The 24,912-nt window shown below is 44.8% G+C and overlaps 1 protein-coding gene across 1 annotated transcript in view; it reads right to left on the minus strand.

The window, feature by feature from the left end:
• The window catches only part of TECTA (tectorin alpha), a 90,541-nt gene that overhangs the window by 34,807 nt on the left and 30,822 nt on the right, over positions 1 to 24,912 (minus strand). The window contains exons 10-12 of the mRNA XM_006895633.1: positions 19,023 to 19,624; positions 10,669 to 11,230; positions 1,605 to 1,804 (exon numbers count right to left, since the gene is read on the minus strand). Of these exons, the coding sequence (XP_006895695.1) occupies positions 1,605 to 1,804; positions 10,669 to 11,230; positions 19,023 to 19,624 (1,364 nt within the window). The remainder of the gene's footprint in view (positions 1 to 1,604; positions 1,805 to 10,668; positions 11,231 to 19,022; positions 19,625 to 24,912) is intronic.

Consider the following 24,912-nt stretch of genomic DNA (forward strand, 5'->3'; position numbering starts at 1 on the left):
ACTTTCTCCCTGTCTTTCTAATGAAATTTAAATACACTTTCTACAGAAAAGGAAATTGAGGGTAACTTCCACATTCATTTTCTTTTCTTTATGTTCTAAGTAAAGGCAACCTAGGTGTTCTTGAAGAAGTGAATGTATCCTTTTTTTTTAAAAAAAAAAAAGGGCATCATTTATTTATACTTCATTTATTTCCAACTCTGGTATTTCAATTAGACTTTTAAAATTTCTTAGTCTTTCTTTATTTGAAATTGATTCACTCTTTAGGGTATTATTTTTCATTTGTTGATGCTATTTTGTAAATGCTCTCTTGTTCTTTAAAATGCATGCCTGGTTTTTTTCTTCTTCTCCTGAATAGATTTTTACTTTCCTTCAGGCAAGGAAACGGCTTTTTCTTCCTGTCCCCTACCACCAGCATAGTGATTTACAAACCACAGATGCTCAATATTTGTAGTTGCTAACTGTCTACTCATCAACGCCAGACTTTGATGTCATTTAAACAGACAAAGGGCTTGAATCAGAACCATGGACTTCTCCAGGCAAGACCTTTTAAAGTTCAATATTATGGGGGCACACAGAAAGATTACACAGTAAGTGCAGAAGCAAAATGATTTAGTGAGAGAATATGTTTTATTGAAGAGATGTCTGCAAAGGGCATCTCCACCAGCTCTCTGTAAGCCCCCATGGAGTAGGTGGGAGTGGAGTGTGGAGTGGACCATGGAGGACGCTACCAGACAGAACTCTCTGGAGACCATATCAGGGTGACAAATGGCAGAGGTGGAGATGACAGTTGTAGCTCTCTCTCAGAGCTTCAATAGCCAGGAGAGGAAAGCCTGGCCTCCCAGCCTCAGGCTCCATATTTTCTGGTTAAGACTGTCCTTAGCTCAGACAGCTAAGAATGTCAGATTCACAGCCGCCATATTTCCCGACAACAGCCATGTCACAGGCTCTCCAATTCAGATTTATAGGAGGGGACTTGGACAGGCCAGACTCTACAGGAAAGCTGTGGTGCTTCAGTGGCAGGATTCTCTCATGTTTGAAGTGCAAAGGGGTTTGATTTCTGTCCAGGGCACTACATGCACAGCCACCACCTGTCTGCCAGTGGAGTTTTGTGTGTTGTTATGCTGCTAAACAGGTTTCAGTATGGCTTCCACACTCAGATGGACTAGGAAGAAATGGGTAGCCATCAGCTAAGACAAACCCAGTGGATCCTTGTGCTTTGATCTGCAGCCATCCAAGAGGGTGGCCGTGTTCTATTGCAATGTGCACAGGTCACTAAGGATTGGGAGTAGCTAACAAAAGGACTCCAGGGCAAAGCATGGCAGAGGGAAACAGGATGGGAATGAGGGGCAGGACAGATGGCCCCAGACCTTTTAGATGACAGGGAGTAAATGCTACGCCTAGTGCTTTTCCCAAACCAGCATGTAGCGAGCAAGAACCTCATCCAGCCTGACTTGGCCTCCTTTGCCCCTGACCCACCTCCCTGCAAAGAGATACCACGATCTTCCTGATGGAGTGAAAAGATTAGCAGATTCTGAGCAGCCTCTCCACACTGGAGAGAAACGCGGTGACCGGCCTCGGGAAAGGAGAGCCCGGGCCTCGCATACCTCATAGTACTTGCCGTCTGCGTAGCAGCCGCAGCTGTGGGGCAGGATGCAGCTCTTGCCATTGAGGACGTAGCCCGCGTCACACTGACAACCCTCCACGCAGTAATGGTTACAGTCGCTCTTCAGGCGGATGGCGGCACAGCGAGGCTGGCAGACACTCACACAGCTCTCGTAATGGCTGTTCGGAGGGCAGGTGACCGCTGCAACAGGAGAGAGAAATCAAGCCTTGCACAATCACAGGCCACTGGAAATTATTTCCTCCTGGGCACTGGTCATCCCCTCAGAGAAGGGTGTGTATGAGTGGAGGGGGAACTTACCTTCCCCGGTTATTACCCTCAAAGATCATGCCTGGTTAAGCAGAGGGTCAGCACAAAAAGAGGAAGACCCTAACTAAGACAGATTGACACAGTGGCTGCCAAGAATGGGTGTATGCACAGTGAAGATTGTGAGCACAGGGTGGGATGGGGCGGGGTCTCATTCTCCCTTACATGGGGTGGCTGTGAGTCAGAACCCGCTCACTGGCACCTGACAACTGCCTGTGGAACAGGAGGCTCTGGTGTTGCAAGGTTTATGCACTTGGCTGCAAACCTAAAAGTTGATGGTTAGAGTTCACCCAGAGACATCTGGGAAAAAAGGCCCAGCAATCTATGACAAGTCAACTACTGAAAACTCAATGCAGCAGTTCTGCTCTCGTACATGCAGATCACCGTGTAACTGACCTGATAGCAAGTTTTTAGAAAAAAGAAAAAAAAAAGAATACGGAAACTTACGGAAAACCTTTATCTGTCTTATTAATGTTTAAACAATAGACCAAAGTTAGCAGTTTGCTAGGGACTCCTCACAGAATATCTGGCTTCTCAGCCTTATCTTTTAACCATAGCAAGTTGTACCACTGATGGTTCAAATCTACTAGCCATTTGGAGGAAGAAAAATGGGCAGTTTCCTCCTGGTACAGCCTCAGAACCCAACAGAGGGTTGCTTTGAGTCAGAATCAGCTTGATGGTTGTGAGTTTGATTTTTTAAAAGAAGCTATAGGGCTCTGGTGGCCTACTGGCAAAAAGCTGTTCTGTAATCCCGAAGGCAAATGGTTTGAATCCACCGCTGCTACCTGCCTCTGAAAACCCTTGGAGAACCAGCTATGGGTCGAATCCCACTCGACAGTACACAACAATAGTGAGGCTTAGAAGGCCACTGATAATAAATGAGTGGATTAGAAAAAGTTCAGTAGAAATTCTGAAGTAAAGATGCGTTAGTATCAGTATAAGATGGGGAGCTTCAAGAGTGAGGTAAGATTTCTACTGGGATTAAAGAACAAGGAATTGGATAGGCTGAGAGGATGAAGAAGGAACAACAGATGAAGAAAATATGAGTGAGGGTCTAAGCATGTGGGCCAGGAGCCCATCCAGTGAAATGCCTGAGGCCATGGCACATGTTGTGGGGTGAGTTTAAGATACAGGCCAAAGTGATGTGTATCCCGTGCTGTACTTTTTAACATAAAAAATAAATGCTATCCACACTTTCTGCCCATTTCGTTCATTTAACCACAAGTCATTGTGTTTGCACTACTTCTTCGTTCACTTAGTTCATGTGTTCTGTGCATGCCTGAGGATGCTGCCATGAGTAAGTGAATCTGTAGGATAAATTCAACAAGTAGAATTACTAGGCCAATGAATGTGTACATTTAATTTTTTGATGGATGGAGATTAATTGCCTTCTGTAAAGAGGCTGTGCATAACTTTATCCTCCTATCATGACAGCAGGGAACTCTGGTGGCCTAGTGGTAAGGAGTTCAAAGACAGGAGTTTCAAATCTACCAGCTGTTCCAAAGGAGAAAGATAGACAATCTCTTCCTATGAAACTTATATCCTCTGAAAACCCACTGGAGGGTCAGCTATGATTTGGTTCTGACTCAAAGGCACATAACAATGACAACAATATCACACCAGGAGGGGGTCTGTTTTCCCACACTCCAACCAATAACTTTCCATAAATTTTCTCACTTTGGAAAAATGAGAGAGCAAAAGTGCTATGTATTTATTTAGTTTCCATTTTCGTAAGATTGAAAATCTTTTCCTATATTTATAGTAACATATTTGTATCTTTTTCTGTGAGAGGTTTTTAACTTCCTATTGTGTTGATTTTCTTTCTCTTCTCAAGAATTTGCAAGCTCTCTAAAAATGGAAAATAGACCTTTTACTTTTAACATGAGTTATAAAAATATTCATTATCAGGGGAGCTCTGGTGGCCTAGTGGCAAGAAGCCATACAGCAATCCCAGAGGTACACGGTTTGAATCCACCAGATGCTCTGCCAGAGAAGGAGGGACAATTTCCTCCTGTACCAGTCAGATCTGATTTGACGGTACATGCACAAAAAATAATAAAAAAATATTCATTATTTATCTTATGGCCTTCTAGGCTTTTTTGAGGGGGCACACATTGGTATTTTTCTGGTTTTTAAAAATTTTTTTTTGGTATTTTTTGTTTTATGGGTTTTTTTGCAAATGTAGAAATTTAAACAGTGAGCTCAGTCATTGCCATTGAGTTGGAAATGACTCATAGCTGACCTTCCTGTGGGTTTTTAAAGGCTGTAAATTGCATGGGCGGAGATTGCTCATCCTTTTCCTTCAGAGCCACTGTTGTTGACTGCATTCGAGTCGAGCACAACGCATAGCAACCCTATGAACAAAAGACCTAAAGCCCCTCTGCAACTATCAACATTTATTAAAGTTCATAGAGATTCTGGAGGCATGTTGTTTAGGAAGTGGATGCCACTCCTGCTTCCAAACCTGTCATAGTATGTTATTGTTGTTATGTGCACTGAGTAACCTTTAATGCATAGCGACCCTATGTACAGCAGTTCTGAACCCTTCCCTGTTCTGAGCCAGTCTCACTAATTCCAACACATTGCCCCAGTCACTGTATCAATCCATCTCACCCAGGGTCTTCCTCTCCTGTGCTGTCCATTCACCCTTGTAAGCATGATGTCCTTCTTAAGGACCAATTTATCCTGGTAGTGTGCCCAAAGTAAGTGAGGCAGAGCTTAAAAATCCTAGCCTCCAAGGAGAGACTTGGGTTCACCCTCTCCAAGACTGACCTATTCGTTTTCTTGGCAGTTCATTGTATGTTAAAAAATCATCTACAGCACCACAACTCAAAGGTATCTATTTTTCTGTCATCCTTAGTCATTGTTCAGCTCTCTGAAGCATACAAGTAATTGAGAAGACCATGGTCTGGATTAGGTGCACTTTTGTATCTAGACTGACATCATTGCTCTTCAGCACTCTGGAGAGGTCCAAGACAGCAGATTTTCCCCAGTGTTTCTATTCCCAGAAATTCATGTTTTGATTTCCTGACTGCTGGTGTTAAGAGTGTTGCTTATGGATCCGAGTAAGCTGTAATTGCTAACAACCTCAATCTCTTCATCTGTCATGGTGCTGCCAATTGTCCCAGTGGTGAGAATCTTAGTCTTCTTGATGTTGCACTTCAATCCATATTTAAGACTACTTGAACAGTACATTGACAGAGAACTACCAGTATTACAAGTTGGGTTTAGAAGAGGTCATGGCACTAGGGACAATATTGCTAATGTCAGATGAATCCTGGTAGAGAGCAGAGAGTACCAGAAGAATGTCTATCTGTGTTTCATTGACTACGCAACGGCATTTGACTGTGTGGATCACAAGAAATAGTTGTTAACCCTGAGGAAAATGGGAATCTCAGAACACTTGATCATACTTATACTAAACCTATACTTGGACCAACCAAGAAGCAGTCCTCAGAACAGAGTAAGGAAACACTGCATGGTTCAAAATCAGCAAAGGAGTGGGTCTGGGAGGCATGCTGTCCCTGTACCTTTTCAATCTGTATGCAGAACAAATCATTCAAGAGGCAGGGCTTTATGAGGAGGAGTGTGGCATCAAGATTGGAGAAGACTCATTAACAACCTACAATATGCAGATGACACAACCTTGTTTGCTGAAACTGAGGTCAAGGACTGTAGTCTTCAGAGCCACTAGTGGATTAAAATGATCAGAGAGGGATCACCTTAGGGTCATAGTATAACTCCCCATAGTCTACACTACTAAAGCTCCCTTAAACATTTAAATTGGTGAGATTTATCAGGTTGTGGAGTTTTTTTGTGTGTGTGGGAGGGGATGCATGTGCATGTGTGTGTTTTATGGCTTCCAAGGATTGTGTTTAGAAAGATCATCTTCATTAGTGATTTTATAATTGAATATTTGGAAGCAAGAGTGGCATCCACTTCCTAAAACAACATGCCTCTGAACTCTTTGAACTTTGAGAAATGACAATAGTTATAGAAAGGCTTTAGGTCTTTTTGTTTGTAGGGTCGCTATGAGTCATCCTTGACTTGGTGGCAACCAACAAATACAACATTATTTTATGTTTAAACTTTGCTCCGACTAGATTCTATTTTTGGAAATATGAGTGATGAAGGCATTTAGATTTCGGAGTTTCCCATATTTCCAGCTTGTTTGACATTTGTCTCTTTACTACTTTTCTCTCTCTCTCTCTCTCACACACACACACACACACACACACACATTCATGTACATTTTTTTAAAAAGTATTGATTAGAAAAAGGAGCTTTGCTGGGGTAATCTGTAGGGAGTTACACTGTTAACTCAAAGGCCCCATGTTGGCCGTGGTTCAAATCCATCAGCAGCTCCAGGGAAGAAAGGTGGGTGATCTCCTCGACGCCCTCTGAAAACTCACTGACAGGTCAGCTAGAGGTGCTTCTGATTCAACAGCAATGAGAGAGACAGAAAGGACTTAGAAATGACTTTTTAGGAAACCATATACATATTAACCTATTTTCTCTTAGTATTTGAGTTTTTAAGACATTGCCACATTTTAATACTCAAATGACCCTATCAAGATGGAAGATGTGAATATCATCTTTCTTTTGATTGATCTTTCTGTGACTGAGCCAGAACGAACATAATTTAGGGACGTTCTTTGTGTATTGCAGTATGTTGCCCCTATTTCCAAGACTACGTTAGACATGCTTATTTTCTGCTTTTGATTCTCCTCTAGGTTCCGTGGCACCCAGCACAGTGAAGAGAACTTAGCAGATGATAAATAAACTTTTGAATCGTGAAAATAAACTGAATTCCTGTATCAGCTTTCTGCCCGCTTATCTCCAGGTGAAGAGGGCTGTGTGGTGGTGCTGAAGCCTCACCCTGCATTTCCCCAGTGGTCATGCATGAGTCTCTCACTCTGGGCTGATGGATGGGGCCAGGAAGATGGATGGACTCCTTGAGAGAACTGACGTGTAATGTAATACATAAGAATTCTAGACTCACACTGCCTTGGGCTTGAACCCAGGCAGCTGTGTCCGCCAAGGCAGGTGATGACCTCGCAAGACCTCTCCTTCTCCATCTGTACAACAGGGATAGCAGCAGTTCCCTCACCACGTTGCTCTTGTTGCTGTTGTGTACCATCGAGTGGGAACCGACCCATAGCTGACCATCCGGTGGGTTTCCAGAGGCAGTCAATCACACATGAGGAGATTGCTCATCTTTCTCCTTCAGAGCAACTGGTGGATTTGAACCATGTACCTTTGTTTTGGCATTGCAGCTCTTTACCAGTAGGCCACCAGAGTGCCTGTGTGTAAATTTTTCATTTCAGTGCTTCCATTATAGGTTTGTCAACAAGTCTACACATTGCCATTGAGTCAGAACTGACTCCTCTCTGACCCTCTAGTGGGTTTTCAGAGACTGTACACGGCACTGGAGGCCCACGTTTCTCGCATGGACCAGCTGGTAGGTTCAAACTTCCTGCTTTGGGGTTTGACAGTGCAACTCCCTGCACACTAGGCCCTTATCAGTTGTCTAACTTTAGTTCAAATTATCCAACAAATGCTTACGGGAGTTTTGGAGAAATAGGTAAGGAAAATCTGAATCATCAGACTTTGGACCCAAGACTCAGAAGTAGCAAAACTGCCTCTGACAAAAAAGAAATAGGACAATGACAACAAGGTGCAGGCCTGACAGCCTGCTGACCACATGTTAGGTTCTGGTTGGTCCGGTTTATAAAACACTGGCACATTTTCATCCTTTAAGGGCCCTGTGAGGATGGTAGATGTCTCTTTAGGCCTGGTCCTCAGAGCCGAATGTCCTCCACAGATGGAGCTCCCCAGCACCCCGCCCCAGCCTGGCCAGGGGCAGAGAGGATCTGTTTCATTTACCAACTGAACGTGCATGGTAAAGAAGCCATTTATGGTCTCAGAGCTCCCGTTTACTCACCTGTAAAATGGGACGATAAATAATGACCTGCTTTTTAAGTAGGAATAATGAGTTAGCACACGTATCACACGTAGAATGGTGCCTCGCACCCAATGAGAGTGAAGCACCTGTTTTTTATTATTCCTCTTACTGTACTCTGACCATTTATTACTCTAGTTTAAGACCCCCATTAAGGGGATGAAAGAATCATGGACTCAGCTGAATGCATCTTAAGGAGGGGTCAGCAATTAAGACAATTTCCTTTTTCTTCGCTCTTTAAGCCTACTTGTTCAACTTCACTGAAGAAGGTTTCCAAAGCATTAACAAATAAGGTAATTGAGTAATAAATTATCCCATTGATAGGAACAGCCAATATCATTGAAAAACACCAGCATTCTGCCTTGTTACCAAAAGAACACAACTTTAACGGGCGATTCTGGTTTAACCTCTTTTCCTCCTGAAAAGATCATCTTTTAGATTAGAGCTTGTTGGGCCACGGGGACTGCTGACTCTGTTTCCTGAGTGACTGAGGCAGAGTCCCTCCACTGGTCTCTCGCCAGCCCCCTCGAGAAAATGATCTATGCCCTACCCTGGAAGCTGCAGACAGAAACGACAGTTTTGCCCAAAGTGTGCCCATACCCTGCCCCCCTGCTAGCCACCTGTGACAGCAGTCCAGCCTCCATGGCCTGCTGCCTATAGGCCCCCTTTTCCCAAACTATTCTCCATCTTCTGGATGCAGAGGCTGGATTTCTGATTTAAAGAAAGCCATGCTTTCTAACCCTACTGTGTTGACCCCCATGAATCCAGCATGTCTCTGGGGCTTTACTGAGACCCTGACTTTTTATGGCTATATTTGTTTTAGTGACATCAGGAGAGGCCTATTAACCTCACTGACAACATTCTTCTCAGGCCCTGGCTCAGGCGCCTCTCCCCATCCTGCACCCAAACACCCCCTCCCCAATCTATACGAATCCAATTATGTGGGATGTAAACCAACTATGAGCATTAAACCACAACATTGTTCCGGGCTTCTCATCCAAATCTCCCTTTTCCCAGAATGAAAAGGGAGTTGATTCTCTGGGAGCCTGCGGAATCACTTATTCAGAGTTCTACGCACTCAGCATCAATTTGTAGCCTTTTTATACCGTCAGGCATTCTAAAAGAAATTTGCTCTAGTTAATGAGATTGAGATGGGGAAATAGACCAGAGCAAGTTGGCCAAAGACCAGCAGTGGCTTCTCTCCTCCCAAGCGTTCCTATTCTGAGGTACTAAATGCAGACAAATTATTCCAGTATATTCTAGTACGCCAGTGTAGTCATGGGTTAAGAGCACGGGCTTTGGGGTTAGAAGGTCAAATGCTGGGCTTGCCTCTGAGATTGCATGACCTTGGGCAACTTACTTAGCTCCATGGACTCTCTGTTTCTCTCTGACCAGTTACTCAGAAAAAGAAATGAGACCATTTTGATGAAGTGGTTAGCGCTGGACTTGACTCGAGTATGCCACTAATATAACAACAAAGCCACTTAGCGTGCACAGCGTGTACTACGTCTTCAATTACCGAATTTGATCCTCCTGGAGTTTCTGTTACTCAAATGGTGTAGCAGCGGGATTGCTTCTCCCTGGAGGAGGAAACTGAGAGCAAGGGAGGAGAACGGAATTGCTCCAAGGTCATACAGATCCCACAGACAGAGCCAAGGTGAGAGTCCAGGGGCCCTGAGTCCTGTTCTAATGCTTTTGATGTTCTTCTGTTTCATAAGCACAAAGGCTGATGAAAGGTGGATGTGAATCAAGTTGAACAGCAAACTGGGGAGAAGCTTGCAAATGGTCAGCACCATTAAAGGCTGTGAGAATCCAGAACCTAGAACTAAGTAGCCAACATGTTGTTATGTGCTGTCCAGTCGGAACATACTCAGAGATGACCCTCCACTGGGTTTCCAGAGGCTATAAATCGCATGGGAGGCGATGGCCCAGGTTACTCCTATGCAGCAGCTGGTGGCTTCAAACCACTTACCTTTGAGTTGTCAGTACAACTAACTCCTTTTTAATCTGTGTGTGCACCAATTCCCCGCCCCGCCCCCCCTCCCCCCCGGCAACCTGTAAACTCTCTGCTGACAAACTGAATTCAGCTCATGGCAACCTTCCTCTGGATTTCCTAGGAAATTCCAATCTTTATGGGAAGAGAGTAGTCATTGTCCTCCCATGGAAGCAATGCAACAGTGACACATGATACAGTCAGAGCTCCTCAGTTGAGGCCAAAGGCCATGTATGGTTCTCTGACTTGATATGCTGTTTGCATCATTGACAGTCAGGGACCCTTTGCAGAAGTGAATAAACACTGCCTCAACATGATCACTGACTCATTTCTGGAAGTATATCGCCAGGCTTTTCTTCCTGCTTGGAGGTCTGGAAGCTTAGCTGAAACATGTCTGGCATCTTAACAACAAAGTCACCATTGACAACAAAGTCACCATTGACTAATAGGTTGTGGGTGACCATGATGTGCACTGACTGGGACTAGAACCTGAGTCTCCTGCGTGGAAGCCATGATTTCTATCATTGAACCACTAAGTCCTCCTACGTTATAGAAAGGATCTTTCTTCCTTCTCAGATCAACATATGACCTAAGTGGCATTAGCCCATTTTATAGATAAGACCTGGAGGCTCTGGGAGTCAACTTTTCTTGTATCAGAGTGCAGTTTGAAAGTCCTTAAGCTTCTCTCTCTACTCAGCTGCTCTGACTTCTGTGGAGTTGAGAGGCTTGGCCTCCCCAAACAATCGAGACTAAGAAGACAAAGGACGAGTAAAGGGAAGAACTCACAGCAGGATGTGTAATTCCTCCAGCCAGTCACGGTGATGCCCTGGGTCTGGCAGGTACTGGCATAGTTCTGTAGCCAGCTGCAGGCTGTCTGCACTGCCCCGCCATCGATGCACGAGTCAAATAGGCAGTTCTTGTAGAAGAAGGTGGGGTTGACTTTGCTGTGACACTTGGCGAAGCCAGTGTTCTGGTTGGGGATCAGGCTGCACAGCTGCTGGACCTTGGAGAAGCCTTCCACCTTGGCACAGGAAGGACAGCGGTCACCACAACCCACCTGGCAGAAGGTGTCCCGCTTCACCCAGCTCTGCCCGAACTCGTTGACGCTGGATGCAAGCAGCCCCATGGGCATCTCTAGGTCGTCGTCGACGTTGCCGTTATAGCGGCCACATAAGCCGTAGGTGCCATTCTGCATGCTCCGTGGCACCGTGATGGACAGGAAGGTCTTCCAGTCATACACAACCTTCAGGCCGAAGTCGGTCTCCACCACCACGTGGAAGCCAAAGGAAAAGATGTTGATTTTCCCTTGTCCCAACTTCAGGGGCAGATAGAGTCGTTCGTTGTTGACCTGCAAGAGGAAGAGGGTTGAAGTGGAGAAAAAGAGCTGGTCCAGGGTTGTCCCAGCCCTTCTAATGAACAACAGCCACAGGAAAGAGGCCTGGGGGTGGTCTAACAGGTAGAAAGTGGTGCTTTGCATTTAGCGTCGTATATGCCAGTCAACTAGTATTATTAGGATTTGAACAGACTTAAATGACTATCTTTAGTGCACTAAAATACCTATTTATTTCAGTGCCTTCTGTTTACATAGCAAGAGTTCAAATTGTTTTCTCCAAGGTAATGAAAGGGTAATAAGAATTCAATTAAGGTTTAGACTAAAATACCACCACCTAAGACTCTGGTGCTTCTATTTTCAATGCTACTGTGGATTCATGAATTCCGCTGGGGCCCTTGTCTACCCTGACAGCATGACTTGACTTTGTTATTCCTCCTGCTTAGGAGACCATTCTTCACCCGTCAACATTCCTCTTATCCCCCAGATCCAGCTCAAATGTCACCTCTTGTGCAAGGCAAGACTCTCCGAGTCCGTGGTCAGAATTAATCACCCGCTTGTCGGAGCAACCAGGGCATGTTATTTCTCTTGTTTTCATCCACATCTTTGGCCAAGGTCAAACATGTGTGCAGCAATGTTGAAGCTCACTTCCTCAACTGCCTTATATTACGGTTGGCCAGGTACATTTCAGTCTTGCCTGTAGGATTTTGAGCCTTGGCAGGCAGGAGTCACATAACCATTGGCCTTTATATCCATCTTCACCTTCTCTCCTTCCCTCACCACCCAGCCCAGCACAATGCCTCACACAGAGAAGGCAAGTGAATATATTTCCTCCCATGTGGATTTAATTCAGTCAGCAGACATCGATGATGGTCAATGGCAGAACTGCACGGCCCTTACTATCTTGATTTAGATGTGTCAGTCCATGTAGAAAGAAGAGATCGTCCATTTCCCAACTTTGAGAGCTTTAGTGAGGACAGGCAGGAGAAGGATGGGCAATCTCCTCCCGTGCGATTAATTGCCTCTGAAAACTCACTGGAGGGCCAGCTATGGGTCGGCTCTGACTCAATGATACACAACAACAACAACACTGAGGACAGAGAAAAAAGCCAGTCTTCTTTGGGGGAGAGCTTAGCAGCCACCTCTTGGGATGTTCTGATGCTGCTCTGTGACCAGAAATACCCCTTCTCCTGACCTTCAGATTCTCTCCTGTCTGATACTTCAGTCTACTGCTTCTGACCAACTTCAGATCCTTATCCCTTTCATCTTAACAACTAAAATATTCTGTCTCCATGGCTGCAGAACAGCTCTATCTTCCATTTACTCATTGCTGCCATTCCTGTATTTTAAAATGCAATTGAAATCAGTTCACCCACTACTGAAGACCCCTTCCTTAGATCTAACAATCTGCCTGATTTCAGCCGCGGAAGAACTACTCTTATTTACACATCTGCCAGGACTCTGTGGGAGCAGCCCCACCTCTGTGCCCCAGCCCACTTGCTTCCTCTGCTCCAGTCATTCCCAACAGTTTGCAGTCCCCCGAATGGGCCAAGTCACATCATTCCTGCCATTTCTTATGCTGTTCTTTCTGCATATGTGGGAGATGCTTTGGAAGCCCCAACTACGTCTTCTTGTATCTAGCTACTGTGCCTGTGGGGTAATAACAACTTACCACCCTGCTCAAGAGGTTATGACCCCCAATTCCAACCCAACTATACCCTCAGCCAACAGAGAAGTATAAAGAAAAGCCTTTCTACCTGAGGTGAGACCTACCCTGTGGTATAAACTATGATCCAGGGCTCACGTGGACCAGGCTAAAGCTGGTCTCTTTATTAGATGCTAAGGCTTCTCTCCTTCTCCCCTACACTATTTTCCTCACTTCTCTAAGAACTCTGCCTCTGGGAATCTGACCTAAGACAGCAAGGACGCCATTGCTCCCCATCTTTCCCACAGGCCAATATTCACCCTTCAAAATTCAACTAGGCTCAACTATCTTTTCCTTTATTAACATCTTCCTAGTCATACTTCTATTAGATGGGCTTCGGTAGTATTATACAGCAGGCACTGTGCTAAGTGCCAGCATAAAGCACATAGCCTCTGTCTAGAAACTCCTGGGCAAATGGCACAGAAAAAGAAGTTAATGCCATCCGAGAAGAGCAGCACTGGGAATGGATGTGGAGGCACGTGACTCACGCTGGGGACAGACCCAGGTATTCCCAGAGGAGATAATGCCCACAACTGGTCTTCGACGATGAGCCAATGTTGGCCAATCAAAGAGGAATGGAAGAGAGGAAATTCCAAGAAGGTACAGCATGAGGAAAGAGGAAGAGGAGATAAAGTAAAAACATGTCCAGAAATTAAGTTCTGCTAAAACTCCAAGCCTGGACTTGTGAGTTAGAGGTGATGAAGATGCTGAGGTTGGCAGACTTGAACCACAACAGGTTTTCTAGGCAATATCACACACATAGAGAGTCTCTGTTGAGGTCAAGTCAGAAAAATCCCTACTCATTAAAAAAAAAAAACAGGCTCATCAATGACTTTACTAAGAGATTTCAGTAGAATGATGAGGCCAGAAGTCTGATTGTAGAGGTAAATGGGGAAACAGGAGACAAGGAGAACAGCCAATTCTCTTAGGTAATTTGGACAGAAGGGAGAGGAGATTGGACAGGAGCTCATGGAAAATCAAGGTTGAGGTTTCTAAAAATGCCTTATAATGTTTTGTAGGTGTTTATGTGTTTATGGACTTCATGCAGACAGGCTAAAACATCGGGGCAGGAGATCACAGATGGGCTAGATGCTTAAAGAAGGCAGAAAGAAAAGTGTTCAGGCACAGGTATGAAGTGGTCTTGGAGAGGAGGAGAGGCCCTGTTGTCCATGTCTGGGTGTTGTTGACAAGCTATGTAGATGGCAGATCGATGGAGGGTGGATGGAGGAGCAAGACAGTGCCTGGTGAGTACAATATGCCACACAGGAGACCTGGAGATGGAGTGATGTAGACACTTGAGTAAACACAGGACACAGGCTTGGAAAGTTGCTGAGTAAAGTGAAGGCCAGGGTGGGGGAAGATGCTGATCTGCCTCGAAGATTCACAGATAACTGGCTAAAGCAATAGTCTCAAGGGCATTATGTCTGTCGGCCTGCTCTCTTCTTAAGTATTTCTACATTCTTGGCCACTGGGTGTCAGTCAGGAAGCGACCCTTTGGGAAAGCAACATAGTTGGTTTCAATTAAAAGGCTCACACCTTCTGCCATTGCCAAGGAGAAGCCTGAAGTAGGAGGATCCTCCCTCTAACAAGGCTGGCTCGGTTCTCCCTCTGAAGCTCTGTAAATCCACACCCTCCATCATCCTCACCCTGCCTCGCTCTGGGAGCAGTGCACAGGTATGCGGGTGCTAAAGGAAAGGAGGTCAGAGGAGGAAGAGGTTGGTATGGAAACGGAGTCGGACGACTGAAGAAGGAAGTCGCTGAGGAGGGAGAGAAGACATAGACAAATGGAGGTACGTGTGGGGAAATGGAGTTAACATTTTAAAGAAATGGGAATAAAGCCATATGCATTAGATTTTAGTAGTTTTTCTTTAAGCAACTCCAATCTACTTCTGTGGCCTTTTAGTTGTCTCTCTGTTCCCTGCCAATAGTAACTGCTTTGAGGGGACCTCTTACCCAAGCTTTGTTATACTTCTGGGTTTCACTGATGCTCCTTTCACCTACAACCCTCTTGCCTCCTTCTTTGCCTGGCTTACGGACTCCTTGAAAGCTCAGTCCGGGGTCCTTCCTGAAGCCCCAAGTCTGGCTTGTACAGTCACTGTTCTGTGCCTGCAGCCCTCTGTGAGTAACATCCTTGCAGCCTGTCCCATTACATTGGCCTTGTCTGCCAGCACTCTGAACTCTCTCCCACAGAAACCAGGTTTGATGGACTTTTTTTTTTTTTGTACCCCAGAGCTTGGCACAGCACGGAAGCCTTGACAAACTTGACTGAGTTAGAATGATGCTCAAACTCTCATCGTTCTCTAACATCCACAAGACTGGCAATAGGCCACAAAGGCACAGGAAACTGGCCATGGGAATGGGGGACCTTTCCTTGGCCTCGGCTGTGCTGAGGCTGCAGGAAGTTGGCAGTAGAGAGGCTGCCTCTACAGGTCATGGAGCTGGGGGCACCACAGTACACACAGTAAAGGGACCCCAGCTCTCGCTCACCCCTACAACCTTGTCTAATAGAAAAAGAACACGTTGAGAGCCATATTTCCTTGGCTCTGTGCGCCAGCCCACACTCTACAGTGCTGCTGAATGCAGGGAAAGGGCCGAGTCATGGATGACCCCATGTCCCAATGGCCACCCCTATGTCACCTCCCATTGCTGAGAGAACTTCAGCGCCCTGGGCTCTGGGCTGTGTGTTGCCTGCACTTCATTTCACATTGTCATTATGATGCCCATTATTCCTCTGTCTCAGGGAGAGATAGATGGTGACTAATAATAACATCCTGAGAAAAACAAATGCAAATCATTGAATAAGCAGATCCTCTAATGCATATTAATAATTCAGAGTAACTGCTAAATCTATCCCCCAGGCCCCGAAAGAAAAGAACCTTCAGTGCATCCTGAATTTCATCTTCCTGTCAAGGCTTTGAAGACTACATAGCCTGTTGCCCGCGTGGGTACATAGGACATCTGGACAGCTTAGACTAAAAGGGCCTGGCAAGGGCTCCCCACCCTCATCCGCACCTCCTTGATGCTCATCACCCTCTTACTCCCTTTGCCACTTGAGGATGGAACAGGCTATGGGGCTGCTCTGTTTGATTGACTTTGGCCATGAATGAATCTCATGAGATTGGGAAGGACACGTGCCTGGAAGGGGAGCTGACCTAGCAGGAGCTTAGTCCTGATGTGGATGGGGAGGGAGGGAAGCACTAGAGGGAGAGGGAATTCAGTTACTCTGGAGGAGAGAGAAGGGAGGACATGAGAAAGGATGTGTGCCTGAGGATCCAGTGATCCAGCTTTGAAAACAGCGGAGGAGAGCTCAGGAAGCACACAAATGTTCTCAGATATGTAGGCACCTAAGCATCAGCACATGAAATCCAAGGCATGAAAACATCATTTCATAATAAAACGTGTGGGGCAGAATCAATGGTCAGAGTATATTTTAAAAGATAAAATGTAGAAGAGTGCTGGCTGTCCAGGACATGAATTAATGTTAAGAAAATTTGCTGCTATCAGACTCAGTTCCAAGTTAAGACAATCCTCCAGGACAGAGTACAGCTGCTTGCCCAGAGGGTTTCCAAAGCTGCGTGGGAGTCCACTGCTTCATCTCTCTCACGTAGAGCAGCAGCTAGTGGGTTCAAACCACCGACCTTTCAATTAGTAGCTGAATTAATTAAGCAGTAAGCCACAAGGTTCCTATTTGCAAATCTAAGGGAGTGGAAACATTATCAGATGAAGAGGAAAGAAGAAAAAGGCAGAAATTCTACCAAGCGACATGGGCAAAATGATTGATGTATTTGTTTTGACACTTAGGATGAAAATGCAGCAGAAGAAAGTTATTGTAATGGGCAACTTGAACTATTCAGACATCTGTAGGAAATCTTATGTGGCTAAAAGCAAAGCATCGGATACATTACTAACTTGCCTCAATGACAATTTAATCTCCCAGATTGCTGAAGAAGTGACCAGTAGTGAAACAAAAGTGACAGGAACCTTGGAATAATAGGGCTATTATGTCATCCCATTCATCCAGTTGACAAAATGTTTTCAGTGTCACTCTGTGCAAATCACTGTACATTCATTCAACATAAAGATAAATTAGATGTGGTTCCCCCCCTACTCAAGAAACACACGATTAATAATAAGAGAGTTAGGCATCCATCAAATTAAAAGACAACATGATGAATGTAATGATGGGTTCATGAACACACTGTTAGGTGAAGCATAGGGAAAACACTTGGGTTTTGATTCATGCTATTTTAAAAAAGCAAAAAAAAAATATAGGCTAAATAAGACATCCACCTTAAATGTTAAGAAGGCAGATTTTCCAATAGCTGCAAAAGATAAGACAGTTCAAGAAGTGTGGGAACTTCTCTTTATCAAAAGTGTTGTTGCTGGGTGCCATCAAGTCAATTTTTCATTCACAATAACCCCATGTAACAGAGAACTACCCCACAGGGTTTTCTAAGCAGCAGTCTTTGTAACAATGAGTAGAGTTTAAGGAAAATTTTCAAGGATAGAAAGAAATCAATACAGTTGTCCAGGGAACTTCTAATAGCAACTCAGAATTTTAAAGAGTATGTACAAGATGAAAATGAAGCCCATAACTGGTAATAAATGGTAGTAGAGACCTATGATAATGGTAAGACAATCAAGTCTAAATTATTCAAATCATAAAAGGAAAGGCTTGCTTGTTAGTGTTGACAAGAGGGGCTGGGCTTGTTCCTGGGCTGATCTTATCAGGCTGGAGGACAAGGAATCCATGAAACCTCTCAAACCATACTTCATATTGGTCTTCATGGTGAAAGGGCAACCATTTGTGTAGTAAAGGAACAACTAAAGTCCTTGGTAAGTAAAAAGATTAGAGGATGGTAAGTGCTCTAAAGGAGTTCAGGAGTCTTAAATGCCTAAGATACTGTGTAGATGGAAGGAAACAGAGGGAAGAGAAAGAAAACATAAAACACAACACAAAACCAAACTGGTTGACATCAAGTCTACACTCACCAATGGCAGCACGTGTGTGAGAGCAGAACTCCACTGGGTTTTCAAGGACTATGAATTTTTGGACGTAGACCACTAAACGTTTTTTTCTGATGTGCATCTGGGTAGAGATTCAGAGCACTAACTTTTTTAATTACTAGCCTGGATCCTAACCATCTTCACCACTCTGGGACTCCACTGAAGGAGACCAGAAGCAGGTAAGTATCATTCTGATACCAAAAGAGGGAAGGGGGTGAATTATGTATTCTGGTTGTTGTTGAGTTGGGAGACCAACCTATAGCTGACCCTACAGAGAGCTTTCAGAGGCAGGAAGTCTCATGGGAAGAGATTGCTCATCCTTTTCCTATGGCACACCTGGTAGATTCGAACCACATGCCTATGCGATTGCAGTGCAGCATCTTACCATTTGGCCACCAGGCCTCTTGTTGTTTGTTGCAGTTAGGTGCCATTCAGTCCAGTACGACTCACAGTGACCCTATGACCAGCTGACCTGAACCCTACTCTGTCCTGTCCCATCCTCACCATTTCTAACACATCAGAGCTCTTAGAGGTGCCTGATTTGTGCTGGTCACATGCTCTTGTTTACAGGTGAAATGACTGAGCTAGGAGGGTAAGAGATTGATCAAGGCAATAGCCACTCTGGAATTCAAATCTGGGTCTCAGTTCAATTCATTTGGGGGGGAGGAGCTGGGACCACCAGACAGCTGACCTTCCAGTAGGTTTCTGTGGCTGTAAACCACACAGGAGACTGTCCATCCTCCCTCGGAGCTGCCATTGGATTGGAACTGCCAGAGAGATGCAGCCTTGTTGGGTTACATCTTGCACAGACTCTGCCACCAGAGTTTCCTAATCTAGGTCGAGTGGCTCCAGCATCTTTGCTCTCTGCAACACACCTCGCTGTGATACAAATGCACCATTCCAAGAGCTGGGTCCACTCCTCACTAGGTCTTGTGGTTTGGGCAAATCATTGTTCTCTGTATGTTTCAGTTTTTTTTTTTTTTTACCTAGAAGATTAAGTGAAAGAAAATCTCCAAGCCCCTTCTTGACTCTGAATTTTGGACTCCTGTCCCAGTGTCCCCCTGAATAACCCTTGAGAGCCAGCCCATGACTACTCACCAGCACAGTATGCTTGTAGGCCCGGTGAATCACAATGCTGTAGCTGAACACAGTTATGTCCACCTGCTTGACCCACAGGGCCAGTGATGGGTCCCGGTCTTCATTCTTGGCTGTGACCATGAACTTAGGGAAAGTGTCTGGGCTCGGCCTGTTCCCTGTGGTGCACAGGATGAGCGGGCAGCTGGTCTGGAAGTCAAAGGGATAGCCATCAAAGGTCATGTAGTGGCCATAGCCTGAAACAATGCAGGAGGCGTCAGTGCGGGCCTGGCAGTAGTACAGGCCACTCTCCTCCATGCAGTACTCATCATCCTTGCAGGGAATGGTCTCGCAGTGGACACTGTTGTCTGTGCCATTGCAATAGCAGAAGATCTGGCAATCCATGTCTACCCAGAAGGTCTCATTGGTGGCAAGTTGGTGCCCCTCAAAGTTGCAGCCACACTCGCTCCGAGTAACACACTGGCTGCCCTGCAGGGCATAGCCCTCGTCACACTGACACCCTTCAGAGCAGGTGTCCACACAGATGGGGCCCAGGGCCAGCGTCTCGCAGGTCTCCGTGCATGTCATGCACTCCTCGAAATGGCTGTTCACCGGGCAGTCCAGCGCTGAGGGGGGTCAAGAAAAAGACAGGCTTGAGAAAAGGAGGGCAGTCACAGATGGGAGTGTGCGTGTGTGTGCATGTGAGTACATGGGTATGTGGGTGAACATGTGTGCATGCGTGTGCACGTGCATATGTGTGCACCCTTAGTCAAACAGCTCAGTGAGTTTGATGCATGCCACCTGACTTGCACCACGCTCATCCTCAGTTTGGGGTGATCCAAAGTTCACTAAACCCCTTACCCACACGATCCTCGATTACACCTAAATTGCCAGGTGGTAGAGGGGCTTGGATTCATGAACATGTATTGAGTACCTTGGTGCACTTGACCCAAACAACCTGCAAAGGAAAATAAAGCTTCTCCTCCCTTTCTCCGTGACTCATGCTAACTCAGCTATTAAGTATCAGACTTGGTATTTGAATGAGAGTCTCTGGACGCTAGAGTTCTGGAGAGGCTGCGAGCTGTGCTGGGAAGCACATGGGCTTTGGAGCCATAGGCCAGGAGGTGTCTTTGTCCCGTCCTTCAGTTTCCTCACCCCCCACACCCTAAGGACAGGATTCGCCTAACAAGGTTATTATTAGGATTAATAGCCTCATATATTTGGCCATAGTAGAGCCTCAATAAATATTATGACTTTCTCCTCTCTATATTACACCGGGAGGCTTTATGTAGATATTTTCATTCTAGAAATTGGTTCCACATCTTTTCTTTGGCCTTTCATCTCTCTGCTATTGGCGTGCCCTGGGTGCCTGTTTCCTCCACCCTCTTTGCGGTTGGTGTTCACAACCACCTGCTCTTTTGCTCCCAGCCGGAATGCCTTGTTAGGAGCCAAATCCCACCCATTTTTCACGTTTCATTCCAAAGGGCACGTCTACCAGGACGCCGGCCTTGATAAATCAAGTCTCCCAGTCAAAAAGCTCAGCACATAAACTGCATGAGCTGCAAGCGGCGGAGCTTTAGGTAACCTTCTCATTTCCATCACTTTGGTTTGTCAGAACTCAACACAGTCAGGGACAGAATCCAGGAACCCCAGAGAAATCTACCGACAAGTCCGTGAAATCTAGAGATCTGTGAAGGTCCCCGCCGCCTCCCAGGAGAATAAGATCTTGCCTGTCAAACTTTCTTTGCCTCTTGTACATATTCTCTTTCTTTACTAGTGTTTTACAACCCAAGGACAGGGAGGACACTGCAAAGAAATAAATTTCATAGCAACAATAGTTGTGCCTGCACGTACCGATTCGATACTTCTGCTCTGGAAGCAAACTCTCCTTGCTCTATGCTGAAGGTCTGCTCTGCTCCCCACAGTCCTCCCCATGGCATACAAACGCCATACTGCTTTGGAGTGGAAGGCCAGTTCAGCACTAATTAAATATGTCCATGTAGAGGGATTTTCTCATTTGTCTCTAAATTATGAATGTTGCAACACTGACTGCAGGTTTATGGTGATAGCAAATAACATGACTTATTTAAATGGCTCTCGTTTTATGACTTACTGTGTTGTCTGAATTTGTCTGAAAGTCTGGAATATACAGACGTGCTGTAATAAAACTCCGCCCGCCCCCTGGAAGGCCTCCGTGGGATTGCTTAATTGGGCAGCCTGGCTCTGCTAGCGAGGGGGCTGGTTAAAAAGAGAAGAACACAGAAGCTGTGGTCATAGCTCTTCAGGTTCAGAGAAGATTGTGCTCCTGACTTGCAGCTGCTGCCCATTCCAGTCCTCCAAGACCCCAACCAGATTAACCCCTTATTGCTTGCAGGCTTTTTGAATCAAGTGCACATGCTTCAAGTTCTCTCTAGACCTACCTAAGAAAGGTCTAGGTGAGACAGCTTGAGCACTTCTCCGCCTAAGGTTGCCGTGTTACCAAGGTTGCCTTTACCCACATCTCTACTGAAGCAAAGAGCTTCCAAGAGCTCCCTCCTCTCTGCTGACCCAAATGACGTGTGAAGCGAAGGTCTCAGCAGCCATTGCACAGAGAGAACTAGGGAATCATCTCCAGCCCAATGCTTGTGTTTGGCTTGTACAATGCCACTGAAGTGTGCTCAGCATCATACAAAAAGAGCAGCGGAACAAGTCCTGCTGCATAATGGGCAAAAGACATGATACTGACACAGCCTGGCAACAAAATGGATTTGGTGTAGGGGGGATTGATAATCCTTTACCAGGATTTAATACTTCTAAAAAGCTGCATGTGGGAGCAGGGACAGAAATTGTGTTCAGTAAGCTGGATCTAGGCCAGAAGAGGATGCTAGGAGGTGGTTTTAAAGAAAGTTTTGGGATGGTAATATGAGGATTCACTAGAAGTGATGAAGAAAAGAAGCCTTGAACACTCTCACTTCTTAAGTGCTCCCCAAATTTCAGCTTTAAAATTAAGAGTACGTGCAATGAATCCCTGCCTATGGTGGTCTAGGTGGCATAGGAGGTTAAGCATTAAGCTGTTAACCTAAAGGTCAGCAGTTTGAATCCATCAGCAGTCACTGTCTCTGCAGGAAGCAGTCTCCTCCCAGTTAAGATTTACAGCCTTGGAAATGCAAGTGTGTTAAGGTGGTTTCAAGGCACATACCCATCGTCCCTGGGATGACAGCAAGCAACCCTCCATCTGCTTCTCTGACTTCCTGAACTCAAATATAAATATTTTAACAATGGAATGGAACACGGGGCTCTGGGGGCAGAGAAGTGATTTTGTATGATGCTGGATGATGGGCACATGGTCCCAGGTACCTGCCAAAGTTCAAATACACTACACAAACCACACTATAAATTATAGACTTTAGCTTATACAGTGTATTAACATTGGTTCCTCAGTTGTAACATGCATATCACATGAATGCAAGAGTTACTAACAATAATAGGAGAAATTGTCTGCAGGGAGAGGAGTGCTCTGCCCTTTGTCCATAAACTTTGTATAAGCCTAAAGTGGCTCTATAAAATGAAATCTATTTAAAAATTGAACTAAAAAAAACCCAACTCACCCCTTAGCTATGGAAGGGGTGTGTGTGTGTGTGTGTGTGTGTGTGTGTGTGTGTGCGCACTGTCTGTTGAAAAGGCCTAGAAGCAAATCAAAAGCACTCCATAGCCACACCTTGGTCTCTAATAATATTTCCATGAAAAAGAGTCAGCATTCTTTGAGGAAAAGGCTGCTTCTATTAAAGAGCAGGGAAGATGAGCAAATGGGTGTTACCACATCATGTTATTCCAGAAAGTAAGAAAGTGCTCAAAAATGACAGAGGCGTGGCAAAAGGACAGAGAAGCCAGCAGGAACTCCCAGTCAGTGAACTGTAGGACAACTCTAATACCAAAATAATTAAGAAATGAGATGTGGTTTGAAAGTGGAGAAGAGTACAGAACACCAATAAAAAAACAAACAAGTGTGTCTTTGAGAAAGCGTGCCCAGGGTCTCACCTCCTTTGGGCATGTTGTCAGGAGGGGGTCAGTCCTTGGACAAAGACATCATTCTGGGAAAGGTTGAGGGCCAGAGAAAGAGAGGAAGACCCTCAGTGAGATGTACTGACTGAGTGGTTGTAACAGTGGGCTCAAGAACACTGGAGATGGTGAGAATGGCACAAGATAGGGCAGCGTTCAGATCTATTGTTCAAAGGGTCACTCTCAGTCACAGATAAGCTAGTGGCCATGATAGCAACAACAACATGAAAATCATGATACAAAGGAATCCATAAATTCCACGTAATAAAATAATGATGATAAACAGAGAGGGCATGGAAGAAAATAAAGGAGAAAATGAAAGAGAGGCTTTTCTTACAGTAGAAAGGCAAGTGGCTTCAGGATCTTTGTGGTAATGGTTAAAACTGGCACAATCATCAATGGGCATGAAATCCAAGATGAAAAGTTTGATAAGGAGGAGGATGTTTGCATACTCAATCACAGGTTGCTTACTAGTTACAAGGGGAAAACACGGAGAATGTACAGTAGAGATAGTCCATAAGTTATTGACCAGGGGATCAAACTGAACATCATCAAGGAGGGAAAGATGCACAGACGGACAAATGGTGACAATACAAAAATGAGGAAAATTCAGTGCTCATAGAAGCTCCCCAGTCATCAAAGGCATAAATGGGTTATATATAATAGAGAGGAAAGAAACACCAAGCCCACGGTGAGGGCCATTCTATTTAAAAACCAGAGGGGAAGGTGCAAGGCTATAATCTTCAACAATGTCAATGTCATCAGAGGTCAAGAAAGCTAAGAACCCCTTTCAGATGATACAAAACAAAAGACAATTACAGGTAGCACATGATCTCATACTAGACCCTATACTGAGACAAAAACAAATAAAATACCATAAAGGACATTACTGAGTTGATTGGAATACAGATGTTAAATTACAGTATCGGTGTCAAAAGTAGGTAACTATCCTATAGTTACATGAGTGAACGCCCTTATTCTAAGCACATTCTCACTGTTGGGAATGAAGGGATCTGATATCTACAATTCATTCTCATGGGTAGGCTCTGAGTCTATGGTACTCAATTTTACACACACACACACACAGAGAGAGAGAGAGAGAATAAGAACGCTCCTCCTTTGAGATTTACTGCCTCTGAAAACCCACTGGAGGGTCATCTCTGAGTTAGTTGAGACTTGATGGCATACAATAACAACAACTATATAACTCTATGTGTGTATATGTTTATATAACTCAATATGTGTATGTGTGAGTGTGTAATTTGAGTTGAATTGTCTCATAGCCGACTCATTGGAATTCTGAGACTGTCAATCACCTGGGAGGATTGCTGATGGATTCAAATTGCCCTTGAGTTAGCAGCACTACTCCCTATACACTAGGCCACTAGAGCTCCCTTTTATATATCAGGTCAGTCAGTCATTGCTGTCAAGTCAGAATCAAAGCATAGCTGACCCTTCAGCAGTTTTTCCGAGGCTGTAAATCACAGAGAAAGATCACTTCTCTTTCTCGCTCAGAGTGGCAGGTGGATTCAAACCGCCGGAGGAAGTGTAAGCAGTACCACCCTCTACACTCTAAGCCACCAGAGCTATGAAGAGAGATGATAGATAGATCGATAGATAGATCGATAGATAGATAGATAATAGATGTGTGTGTGTGTATATATGTATGTATTTAGAGATACAGAGACATACTTAGAAAGAGTAACAGAGACAAAAAGAGAGGCACAAAGAACAGATGATAAAGCAAAAGGGGCAAAATGTTAAGGACAAGTTATCCTGATAAAGGGCATACATTTGTTCTTGCAATGTTTCTGTAATTTTTAAATTAAATAAACAGTTGAAAAAGAAATATAAGTAGGAAAACCACAACAAAATA

The sequence above is a fragment of the Elephantulus edwardii genome, unplaced genomic scaffold (genome assembly GCF_000299155.1).
Source record: "Elephantulus edwardii isolate Elephantulus edwardi_28Jun2011 unplaced genomic scaffold, EleEdw1.0 scaffold00171, whole genome shotgun sequence".
In the NCBI taxonomy this organism is placed as follows: Eukaryota; Metazoa; Chordata; class Mammalia; order Macroscelidea; family Macroscelididae; genus Elephantulus; species Elephantulus edwardii.